Raw genomic sequence first — 12,585 nt, 5'->3', positions numbered from 1 at the left:
TAGCTGGAATACACATTATGCAGAGATATTGGCAAAGAACTCCAGCATAATCTCTGACAGTTATGATTGAAAGACATATTTAAAAAAGCATTCTAAAACTATACTAAGGACTCTGAAATAAAGACTGAAATTACTGACCGAATTTCTAGAAAACCTTTATTCAAAAAGAGTCTGAGATTTTGTATCAGAACCCTGATGGAAAACAGAGCTATGGCTACCACAGATGCATTCTTAGGACACATATAACCTAACAATAGCTCACATATAACCACACATCACCCATTTAACCAATCAGGCATATTAACTTAAGGGAAATGCTAACTTTTACTACAGATAAAGGAACAACGATGTCTCAGCTATTTTTGGTTATTTGACTGTCAATACATTGTATCAAGTATTAGTTATTAATTAACATGTATTTTCTCTCTATCAAACATAACAATAAACATAAAACAAAGAATTAAGATGTTCACATGTATCTATTTCTATTACCCCTCAGTAATTACAGAGCAAAATTGTTTTCTATTCAAAACTTGGCCTGCCCGTTCAAAGTATAGGTAATTTTGGGTATGAAATTATTTTTTTCCTGATAAGAACTTTGCAAAGAAAAGTTTCAAGAATTGATTTTGGAATAAAGAAATACATACAGACACAAATGTATGTATTGACATAGATTCCAATTAAAATCTAATAGAATAGCAGTTACAAAAACAATCTCTTACCTGATTGTACAGTCAAATCCATTTTTTGTGGTTGATACATCAAAGGTCCATCTTCATCTAATGGAAGAACACATTTTTGAACAAACCTCTTTCTTGCGGTTTGATTATGAATCTTTTGAGGGGAGATATCAAAATTTCTTTCTTCTCCCATTCTTTTATTTTTCAAGAGTTCTATCAGTGTAAGTGACTGGTTTTTTTTTTCATCATGCAGTACTGATTTTGCTTCATCACATTCATTGAGACAATTCAGCCTTTCTTCCTCTGATGCAGACACCGATATATCTTCAGTCTTTAGGCCATTGCGGTATGCTTCAAGAGGTATAACATTTTGAGACAAAAAGTCATCATTGGATGAAAGTTTCTGAGCAACAAATGGTCTGGGAATAACGCGACGACTGTTCAATGCTTTAAGGATTTTTTCATATTTTTCTTCGTTTTGCATCATTTCATTTAGAACACAGATTGGAGATTTATGCGCATCCCATTTGGTTTTACCAAGCCTTTTTAGGTGTCCTCGCACATGATTAGATAATCCAATTTTAGTGTCAAACCAACCTCCACAGAGTTGGCATGTGTGTTCTGTAGAACTTTCAGATTTCTCAATTGCTACAAAGAAAAATGAGCGATTTATCCACTTGCCAGACATTAGGATGCAGCTTACTTAAAACATACACATCAAAACATTCAAACAAGAGAACAAAAAAACTAGTCAGGATACTATAAAATGAGGTAATAGTCATATTAGTCTACATTTCTTATATGCTGAAAACCTGAAGAAAAATCTTACCTTTTCTAACTCGTTTCACTGGGGTTCCCGTCACAGTTCTTTTGAAATGCTGCATTTTGTCACTTGTAGCTATCTGCTCAGGTGAGACAACATGGCGCGCCTCATAACTTAACCCAGCTCTGTGAAGATGTCCACGGACATGATTAGACAATCCGACACCAGTTTCAAAAGTTGCTGGACAGTATGGACAGTTTTTTTTCTCAAGTGATAAATCAGTCCAGTGAAAAACTGAATTATGCTTTGGCAATGTTGTACCTATGTTTTCCAAATTATGATGATCTTGGAAATCATGCAGATAATTGTTACCTTCACCATCTTCATAATATTCAAAATAAAATCCATCATTTTGTTCATATCTAAGAGACGATTTACCACCACCTTCTTCTTCCATTTTACCTTTAAATAAAGGGAACAGGTTTACATGGTCCTGATTAATATCACTGTAAGAGCCATCCTCCACAGACCGTGTAGTGTAATCACACAGTTCAACATTATCCCATGAACTTTCATCGTCCGTTTCATAGCTGTCTTTTTTTCCAGCAAGTTTCTGCAAAACAACAACAGTCATTTTATGTAGAATGCCTGGAAAACTGTCCAAATTATCTCCTGCTACAGATCCTCCCCTTTTGGGTCTTTTAATCAATTTTTTTTTACAGTTACATGCTTATTTTTATAGACTCTTGGGTCTTTTTTCATCAGTTAAGAGAATCCACAATAAACCTTATTATGAGAATTATTTGAAGACAATAAAGGTAACAACCTGACAGATCTTGTAGCATCCCCTTTTAAGTGTAAAAAAATGACAGCCAGATTTCTTAATCCTATGTATGCCTGTGTGTGTGTGTGTATGTCTATATACACAAACACATACATACACAGTTGTTAGATTTCCTGCATGATGTAAATCTTTAGGATTTGGGTCAGTGCTATTTCTATTCAAAATAAACCTGTCTGCAGAGCTTTGACTAAACACACTTACAGCTGACTGTGCAACGCTTTTCCGAGCCTTCTGTATCCTGGAGGGTCTCTTGTGGAGTTTTGCAAAGTGACTCGTCTGGAATGCAGAGCCAAATGGTCGTTTCATATCTTGTTTTAAAACAGAAGACTTTGGAAAGGCAGATGCTTGTTTGATGAAATGTTTAGTCCTGCTACCGAAATCTAAAGCTTCTTCTATACCGAGCCTTTTTCTTTTATCTAATCTAAGGCGACTGCCAAAGGGATCTATGCAAGCTGATGGATGCAAATATTCCACGTGTTTTTTTAAAATGCTTCGGGCCGATGTAGTAAAAGGACACATTTTACACATATAGTCAGCTGTCTTTTTTGAGGATTCCATATAGGAATCTTTCATCAATGCTTTTTTGTGTGTTTTCCTCTGTGTAATGTTTGTGGCGATCATTGCACATTTCACTACTGCCCCATGAGCAAGCCCTCGATGGCATTCAAGTTCATTCTCTGTCACAGCCATAAAGTTACATTCTTCACAGCAGTAGTATCTTTTATCTTTTTCGTGGGTTTTAGCATGCTGCACAAAGGTTTTGGGACAATTGGTACCAAACACACATTGTGGACACTGTAACCGTGCACTCCTACCCTCATCCTGAAGTTCTTTCAATTCCCGAATTTCCTCCATCAATTTCTGTCTTCTTTCCTGATGAATTATCATATGTTTAAGAAGGGAATTGCGATCTCTAAAGGTCCGGCCACATTCCCTACACGCATAAGGCCTCGAAACATTTAAATGACGAAAGTGCCTATTGCCATCCAAGTGATACATCATGTGCCTGTGCAGATGCTTTTTTTCCCTAAAATTCACATTGCACTTTGTACAGGGATAAAAAGACGGCTCATCGGAACTGAAATTAGATGGTGATACTAAGTCATCTTGTTCACATTTGTTCAATAAGGTATTAGAAAGAAAAGTGCTACTGTGAACAGGGGAAATGTCATCTGCACACTTATTACTTGGATTATAAATCAGATGCTGGATGGCATCCACAACTTCCAACTCCTCGTCTGTAGATTCAGGTTTTACTCTTGCTAATGAATATTTTTGTGATTCTATTATTTGCACATTTTCACTCTGCTCCAAAAACTCAACATCTACCGATTCAGAATTGTCGGGAATATAATTTGATTCGTTAAAACAGTCCTCAGTATAGCGAGTTATTTTGCTAACATCCATCTTTCTTTTCCTCCTTTTCTGAATGCCAACTTTAGGTTGAACTGGCGACTCTTCTACAGCTTCTTCATTTGTCATGAGGAATTCTATGTACTCTTTCTGTGGATCCCAGCTTACATCACTTTCTGATCTGAAGTCGCCTGCCGCTGAGGAAATTCCCGTTAGTGATTTGTTACCATCCTCTTTGCCTAATGAACTCCTGCTATCCTCACACACATCTACTTGGCTTACTAAAGTGCTATCTGATTTGATGCTTTTCCCTATTGATGGCTCTAGGTCACAAGCAACTGAAGCAGAGGGAGGTAGATTTTTCATGGAATGTGATAGGTTCTTAGCATGTGCTGCTTCAGGTAACAAGAACAGAACTGGGCTTGAATTTTGGATTGATGGTTTTGTGGGAAGTTGAAGATCATGTACCACGGTGATAGATGAAGAAGAATCTGTTTGATGGCCCACAGCTTGTGCATTAGTTAATGAAATGCTGCCTTGTTTCATAGTGGAAATCTTAGTTAAACTGGAGTGTGGGACTGGTCCATTAACAGAAGTTTCTGTAGGCAGAACAAAACTTTCACTAGAAACAGCAGGAGCCCCAGTATGTATAAATATAGATGATTGGCCCCCACTTAAGGCGCTTTCAGACTTGTCTGTTGATAGGTCTTCAGGCAATGTTAATGTATTATTCTGAAACGATGTTTCACTCTCTTCTAATTTGGGAATGTCACTCTTCTCAGAGATGAAATTACTGTCATCTAGCAGTCCTTTAGCACCAATGATCTCAGTGTTGATTTCTGCCTCATCCATACTGCTGACATTCTCTGTCCATTTACTCTAAAGTAAAAATAAAAAGATCCATATTAGAATGCACATTAGTATAACAATTTTAAGATTAAACGTGATCATGCAAAAATATTCTTATGTTACAGAAAATCACACGTACAAAAACATACTATTAATGAAGAGATTAATGATTTCAAAAGTGGACCTAGTTCTAAAATTCAAATTCAACGTAGAATTATAGAGCAGAGATGCACAAGTCATTCAAAAGAGATACACTGAGATGTATACAAAGCTTTGTGTACTACATATGCACTTTGTCTGGAACCATCTCTTCAGATGGACTTTGTCCTATTACAAACATTTAACAAACTAAAATCAAGAAAGATTTTATGTTTACCAGAATAAAATACCATATTATAATATACATAGTTGAGTAGCAAAGCAGGATTCATTTTATATACTGAACATACCACAAATTTTCATTAAAACAATACTTTTAGCAAGCTGATGTGAAAAAGATAAAGTTTACAAATAAAGTTGAAGTTTGACAAACTATTCTATATCATGATAAAAGCAGATGATTATCTCTTGTCAACAGTCTGCTTCCTATACCTGTGTATGTAATCACATTTGTAAATCCATTATAGGCCAATATATGAGATTAGATTTTTTTAAAACTGCGAAATCAGCTAAAGTGCTGGTCACTCTCCCCCCCCCCCAAGCAACAGTATATGAGAAATAATCTTGTTGAAATTTCTGCATGTAATAAAAAGAGTTGAGATTTCAAATGCTACTGATACATACACAATCAGTGGAGAAATCTTTTCCAAATTAATATTTGTAGGCACAATGAATATTTTGGAAAAACCAGGAGATGATAAGAAACTTAAAAGAAATATAAAAGATTTGCACTGTATCTCCTCCTATCAAGGCTACTGTACACATGCAAAACAGTTAAATAATTACTAATACAAATTAAAAACCTGCAACCCTCTAGATATTGCTGCATTATTAATGTATTTATACTGGGTGTATTAATGTACATATTAATGTATGTAAGGGCAAATGTTCACAAGGTTACTGAGAAAAAAATAGTATCATTCAACAATGTCTAGAAGATTCTCAATTCTCAATTTCAATTTAAAATTATATTTGAAGCACATACAGAGTGTCATTGATTTACAATCATTCATTGAAAAACCGTTCAAAGTTACGATGGTCCTGAATAAAATGATTTATGATTGGTCCTCGCACTTGCAACTACTACAATGTTCCAGTGGGAAAATGATCTAAGTTCGGGCACTTGGCAACCAGCGTGTATTTGCAATGATTGCGGCATTCTGGGGTTCAGTGATGGCCATTTATGAGGTCCTCTTAGAAGGCTTCTGACAAGTAACATCAATGGGGGAAGCTGGATTTGTTCAACAACTGTGGCAAAAAGCTCGTAAAATTGGGCATGATTCACTTAACAACTGTACTGTTTACTGACAGAAGTTCTAGTCCCTATTGTAGCAACACACGTAGAGACACACACTCTACAATACTCAGTGACTTATTATGTGAACCAGTCTGCTTCATTTTGCACTGATTATGGAAAAGGGGACTTTCCTTCTACAATGAACATGAAAACCGCATAGTCTGGCAGAGAAAGGATGAGTTACTAGATCAGTGATGGCGAACGTTTTAGAAACTGAGTGCCCAAACTGCAACCCAAAACCCACTTATGTATCGTCGGGTGCCGGGTGGGCATGGCCCATTGGGTGGGTGTGGCCCATTGGGTGGGCGTGGCTGAGGTGGTAACGGCAGACTGGGTGGGACTAAAAAGTTCAATCAATCAATTCCAACTTTGCGAGATCTTTTTTTTCCCTGCAAGAAGTTGAAATTGATTGATTGAACCTTTTTTTTTTTTTTTGCACACGGCGGTGGAGGCCTAAAGCGAAAAGGTTTTATAGAACCCAGCTGAAGGCCTAGGACTGGGGCGACGGCACGCGTGCCCACAGAGAGAGCTCTGAGTGCCGCCTCTGGCACACGTGCCATAAGTTCGCCACCACTATACTAGATTCTTATGTTTATCTTATACAGGTAGTCTTCAGTAAGCAATCACTTATTCAGGGACTTTTTACAGTGCTAAAGAAGGAGACTTACAGCTGGATCCATGAGGGTGTGGCTGTTGCAATGTCTCTATGTCCAGATGATCATGACTCGAGCACTTGGTAACTGTTGCAATTACAATGCAGTCACATGATCACCTTTTGCAACTTTCACTGTGGCTTCTGACAAGCAACGCCAATGGGGAAACTGGCAAGAAGTTGCAAATCACAGTCATGTGACATCACACTCAATGACCTCATGATTCCCTTAACAATTGCAATTAGAACTGCCATCGTAAGTCAATCGATTTTGCCTGTACTCATTTATGCCCTCTTCCTCGTGCAGATACCTTAAAACCAATCACTTCACCTTCCTGTATGGTAGGCTCAATCCTGCCTAAAGGAGCTTGTTGTTTCAGCTTACCTGATAATATAATAGTCTGCGATTTAATTTGAAAATATTTTTAGACAAAACAAATAAAAAAAATCTAGGAAAGGTTGTAAATAGATTTTAAGTCAAATATGTGAACAGTATATAAGCAATAGCTATGTCAGAACTATGCTTTAAATCTAGTCCAAAGATTGAATTATCCAATTTCCATATGAAATAAAGTAATACAAATACAAGGATGAAATATCCATTAGATGAATGGATATGGATGTATTAGATAAAATTGCTAAATATTTTCATTTTTAGAATTCCAATTTTATAAGTCTACAAAAAGAATAAACATCGATTTCTAACAAATTATGTATAGAGTGTAATCACTATAACAACGACGAAATATAGCGTCCCAACTAGTCAATCATATGCATAGAAATTTAAAAATGAAAACAAGCTCAAGCAATGGTAAAACATGGCAAGTAAAATAAAAAGTGAAATCTAAGGCATCACTTTTCTATTCTTCAAAATGCAAATAGAGAAATTATTCTGATTTCTAGAATACTTATGCTATAAAAATATTTGTATTTTCTCCAGCTCATGACATTCACAGACCTAGACAAATATATGCTCAGTCAATTTGGGAAACGATATTAGCTTTTCTCAACAGGAAGCAACGTTGTTAACGAAGTGGTAAATTCAGTGTTAATGAGTGGCTTCACTGTTGCCACCTCTGAGGAAAAACCTTTCATGTTCCATGTTCCATCCATCTGTTCTGGTGTTAGGGGTTCAAAAAAAGAACAGACGCTTTCCATTTAAAACAATTTTATTGGTGCCCCCTGAATCACAGGGTGATAAACTAAGAATATTATATTTGCTTCAAAAATACAATTATCATTTTCAGAATGACTTCAAGAAAAACTTTCCAACTTGGTATGAAAATACCAAGCTGCACTACTAACTCTAATACAACAATTGTTTTGAATGTAAAATTGAAAAATGCAATATTATTCTTTTGGATAATTATTCAATTATATTCTGTAAATATTAAGTAACATTTTGTTCATACATAAGGCTTGTTCAGTAAGCATTAACTGAATAAACTGTTCTGAAGATCAAACAATTAAATAAAATAGTCAGAAAAAACATCAAGTTAAGAATATATGGTAGCTATGCATCACTTTTTCAAGAAACAGTTAATTAATGTACCAAATTTGCTGTACATATATCAAACTATTTTAAGCTGTAGCCTTATCTAAATTATTGTTAATTTATACAGAAAGAATGCATTACATCATCCATTTCAAAATGTTGATTTCATCAATTTAATCCCTTTTACAGGACATTTCCAACACTTCTGATTATACTCTGAAATATCCTGGAATATTGAGGTGCAGATTCTGGCAATTAAAAATTCTAAATTTGTTTATTACATAATAAATCTAGATTAAAGTTTCTAAGATTAACCATAGAAGAGACTACAATGCATTGTGTACTTTTCAGTTCAATGCTAACAGAAACACAAACCAATGAACTCAGCAGACTCAGTTTATGTGTAATATTCCGCATGTTTTCAATGTTTAACATTCATTTTAGATTACAATTTCAAAAATCTGAACAGAAAAAGTGCTGTATTTAAGAAATTTAACAAATCCCTTAAGATTTTATTATATAGTGAAAGCATTTAAATTAGTTCCATCCTAATTTAAATTATTGCTGATTTAAAAAATTAATCTGATGCTTTGATTCAAATGTGATCGGTTAATGGGTAGATTAAATAAACATAAAAACCTTTTGAGCTGAATCTTCAAATTTAATCTTTGAATAATCTTTTTATACAGGTGTAGCATTAAGGAAATCAAGTTGTGCAGATGAGATATAAAATAACCTACACTATCTCCTTAACGTTTTATGAACCATAAAACTCCCATCCTTCTATGATAACATTGAAAGTACTTTTTCTTCCTGTATTTTTTTTAAATTAAATTCGCAAAACACTGATGACAAATGATAAAGCATTACATGACAAATAAGTACATTGAAGCAAATAATTTATTTCTCTTCCATTAATGCATTTTGAAATGCATTTCTCTTCATATACTTCTAAAATAAGACGAAACAAGTATTTAAAATTCATTTAATTATGGACTCCTTTTTAGTCACTGAATTATAAATTATATAGTTATGACATCATATATGCATACTGATATCATACTTACTTTACATTCTAAATTTGCAATAACACTGACATAGCTGGCTTATTAAGATTAATTTTGGTATTAGTTTTACATGTATCTACTTAGAAGTAAGTCACATTGTTTTCAATATAGCTTGCTTCCAGGTAGGAGGTCAGGCGTTCTTAAACATTATCACCTTTTTGTGCAATTTTAATGTATACTAAAAATCCAAATACCAAACTTTAGACTAATGAACAATGAAAATAATACCATGAAACTTTGGGAAATCTGGATTTATTGCAACAAGATAATTAAAGGGTTATTCACGCCTCCTCTGGACTCTGCACCCACCCCAGGAAGGTATATTTCTATGTTTGGGAAACTCTACTATAGACAAAGTAGCATGGAGTCAAACTCAACTCCTGGTGACTATATTGATAAATCAATATTGTTTTCTTGGCAACAATACAGTATAGCAATGTGTTGCCATTGCCTTTTTCTGAACTTTTTTTCAGTTTTTTTCAGTTTAGCTAATGTCTGGCTCTCCTTAAGTTCTAAATCCAGATAAGGCCAGTCAGTGTTATATCTTTATAGTAAACCCTTGATATGTAACAGATAAATATTTCATTCAAACTTTTTAAATTGAGCATTTGCCCTTAAATTAAGATTTTTCTGAAAATAATCTTATTTTTAAGAATCACATAGTTGAATAAATAACGTAAAATCAGATTTAACAGACCTTTGGGTTTAAAGGACATCCTCTCTACCCAAATGATATATTAAATCTTCATTTACTGATAGCTATTGAACTGCAGTCCAAATTAGTTCAAATAGACAGCTCTATAAAGAATCGTTTTGAAATATTCTTTCTTTTTCCCTTCAAAACTGAAAATAAACTTTTTAGGTGGCTCTTTTAAAAAAGATTTTATTTTTATAGAAAATCTTAATGAGTTCTGCAGTTAGAGCTGCCTGTAGTCATATCATGTAAGCTTTAAGAAATGAAGCACAAAGGTCAGATCCATCTTCAAGATGACAGATTATCACTTAAATGCCCCAGGCTAGTCTTATTGTCTAGGAAATCACAAACATCACTATTTTTGCAAACTATCAGCACTTGCTATAACACCCTTACTACACTACATCTTGAAGTTACTACAAAAGAAATGAGGTGATAATTGCATATTAACATAATTATTCGGTAATCCCCTCTGAGCAAACTTCCTAGGTCATTCTATAATTCAGGTTAGATTCAACCTTCCTGTCATATCCATGCTGCCCACTTTCTTTTGACTAAGAATTTTTTAAAATAAAATGCACATCCTTTTACTTCTATGTACATTATTAATTGTATTTATTACAAGTAGGTTAATATTCACTGAATACTTACTGCGTAGTGAGAACCTAACCTTTTCTAAGGTATTATTACACAAGCTATAACGGTGTCCTCATTCAAATGCTAGCTCATTTAACCATATAACCAAATTAAATGCTATGCTGATGCCCACTAATACAGGTAAAGTTAAAGATTTGTCAGATTCAATAAGAAATTATCATAAATTGGATTTCAAGAGCCATGAGCAGAGGGAAAACAGATACTAGCATTGTTTGGTATAAAATTATCTGATCAGCAATGAAAGCACATATATACATACTCACATAGTCATGCACCCATAGAATTTCTTGTATTTCCAAACAAAACAAAAACCCTAAATAGATCATTGCTTGCTCCCTCTTTTCTTACACAATGCTTTTTTTTTGGGGGGGGGGGATCACTTCATGTTGAAAGGGCACAAACAGATCCTCACCTTATGCTTTATAACTTTAATATATGTATTATACATCAGAAGATATAACAGTTGTTCATTATGACTGATAATGGGGAGAAAAAGACAGTTATGACTAAATGGATTTGAGTCCACGTGGAAGCAGAATTCATAATATGAGGAAACAATGCTAGAAAATAAACTTCAATCAACAAGAAATTGCAGTATGAACCATATAAAAAGCAGATGTTCATTGGGTAGATAGTGTGGAATGGAACACACCTAACTCACATATAGTTTAGTGTGAAGGTTTATAATGGGCAAGCAAATAATTGGCAGAGTAAACATCAAGATTAAGAATGGAAAAGAGAACTTGGACGAGGATAGGATCTATATAACTCCTCTCTTCTGAAATTTTTTTTCCTCATTTCAGACAAATGGAAGGTTGACTTAAACAAAAATAAAACATTAACAAGAATCATCAGCCTCTATCGCACTCAAGGATAAGATTTAGTTCTAAAGATAGAAAAAAAATAAAAAAATGGTGTATCTTTTGAAAACACAGTGATCAAGGCTAGTGGCTTTTGGTGTTGGTCACCCAATTTCCTTCTATTTATCTGAAATCCTTCACCACACCTTTCCAGAGTTTCCCACCAGTTTAACCAATAGAGATAGATATTCTCTCTGATTCTCATAACTGCATAAATCCTCTAGACCAGTGGTTCTCAACCTGTGGGTCGGGACCCCATTTGGGGTCGAACGACCATTTCACGGGGGTCGCCAAACAAGGCTGTCTGCCATTTTCCCTTTTCTTGGCCACGCCCCTGGCACCCGGTGATGTATAAGTGGTTGGGGGTCACCACAACATGGGGAACTGTATTATGGGGTCACGGCATTAGAAAGGTTGAGAATCACTGCTCTAGACCAGAGGTCTCCAACCTTTCTCGGTTCGTGGACTGGAAGGATAGGGAGGGAGAAGCATTTTACACACTCACACACAAACAGGGCTGCAAGCACGCGTGTTGCAAATGGGGTGGGGCTAGTGCCCGTGTGGCACTCGCTAGCACTGCCGTTTTTGCTGTGCGAGTGAGTGCACATACACAATGGCCAGCCTGTCCCACAGCCCGCCCATAGGTTGGCGACCCCTGCTCTATACAAAATAGTAAGGCTGACTGCTGAATTGTCCAGGCTCACATGTCTCACTGTTCTCTCACAAGTCTTTCTCCCATTATATTTAGGAGAGCTTTGTGAAACTTTGTTCTTGGAGAGTAATGTTTGTATATAAAGAAGCAGACAGAATGAGATCAGATTACTAGCAGTTTCACTGCATTAAAAAAATAAACAGCTGTTCTACCCATTCATATGTAGAAGCCTGTATGCTTGCACTAAAGATAAAAGGATTTTAAGGAACAACAGATCCATCATCAAAATCACTGTGATCCTTGCAACCATTTTTAATTTCTGATTAAATAGCAAGAGCACAAAAGTGGAGAAAATCAAATATACATTTACTGTCACTGCAATACTATTTCTCTATTACAATAATCTGAATCTTTTGGATGGAGAGGGTTGTCTTCTTCCCTGAATTCTCATTTTTCCTTCAAATAAATCACTAGGTACTTTCTTATTATTAATTTCTATTTTTTCTGAATCGTGTGAATAATAAATATATAATTAAGTGTGCCTGTCTTCTCCCTGTCTTTTT

The 12,585-nt window shown here is 35.1% G+C and overlaps 1 protein-coding gene across 1 annotated transcript in view; it reads right to left on the bottom strand.

Moving 5' to 3' along the window:
* The window catches only part of ZNF644 (zinc finger protein 644), a 63,532-nt gene that overhangs the window by 25,781 nt on the left and 25,166 nt on the right, over nucleotides 1-12,585 (bottom strand). Inside the window, exons 2-4 of the mRNA XM_039343527.1 lie at nucleotides 2,489-4,519; nucleotides 1,510-2,056; nucleotides 723-1,328 (exon numbers count right to left, since the gene is read on the bottom strand). Of these exons, the coding sequence (XP_039199461.1) occupies nucleotides 723-1,328; nucleotides 1,510-2,056; nucleotides 2,489-4,519 (3,184 nt within the window). The remainder of the gene's footprint in view (nucleotides 1-722; nucleotides 1,329-1,509; nucleotides 2,057-2,488; nucleotides 4,520-12,585) is intronic.

The sequence above is a fragment of the Crotalus tigris genome, unplaced genomic scaffold (genome assembly GCF_016545835.1).
Source record: "Crotalus tigris isolate CLP2741 ecotype Arizona unplaced genomic scaffold, ASM1654583v1 scf7180000017857.1083437, whole genome shotgun sequence".
Lineage (NCBI taxonomy): Eukaryota > Metazoa > Chordata > Lepidosauria > Squamata > Viperidae > Crotalus > Crotalus tigris.
This window is presented reverse-complemented; position numbering and strand designations above follow the sequence as displayed.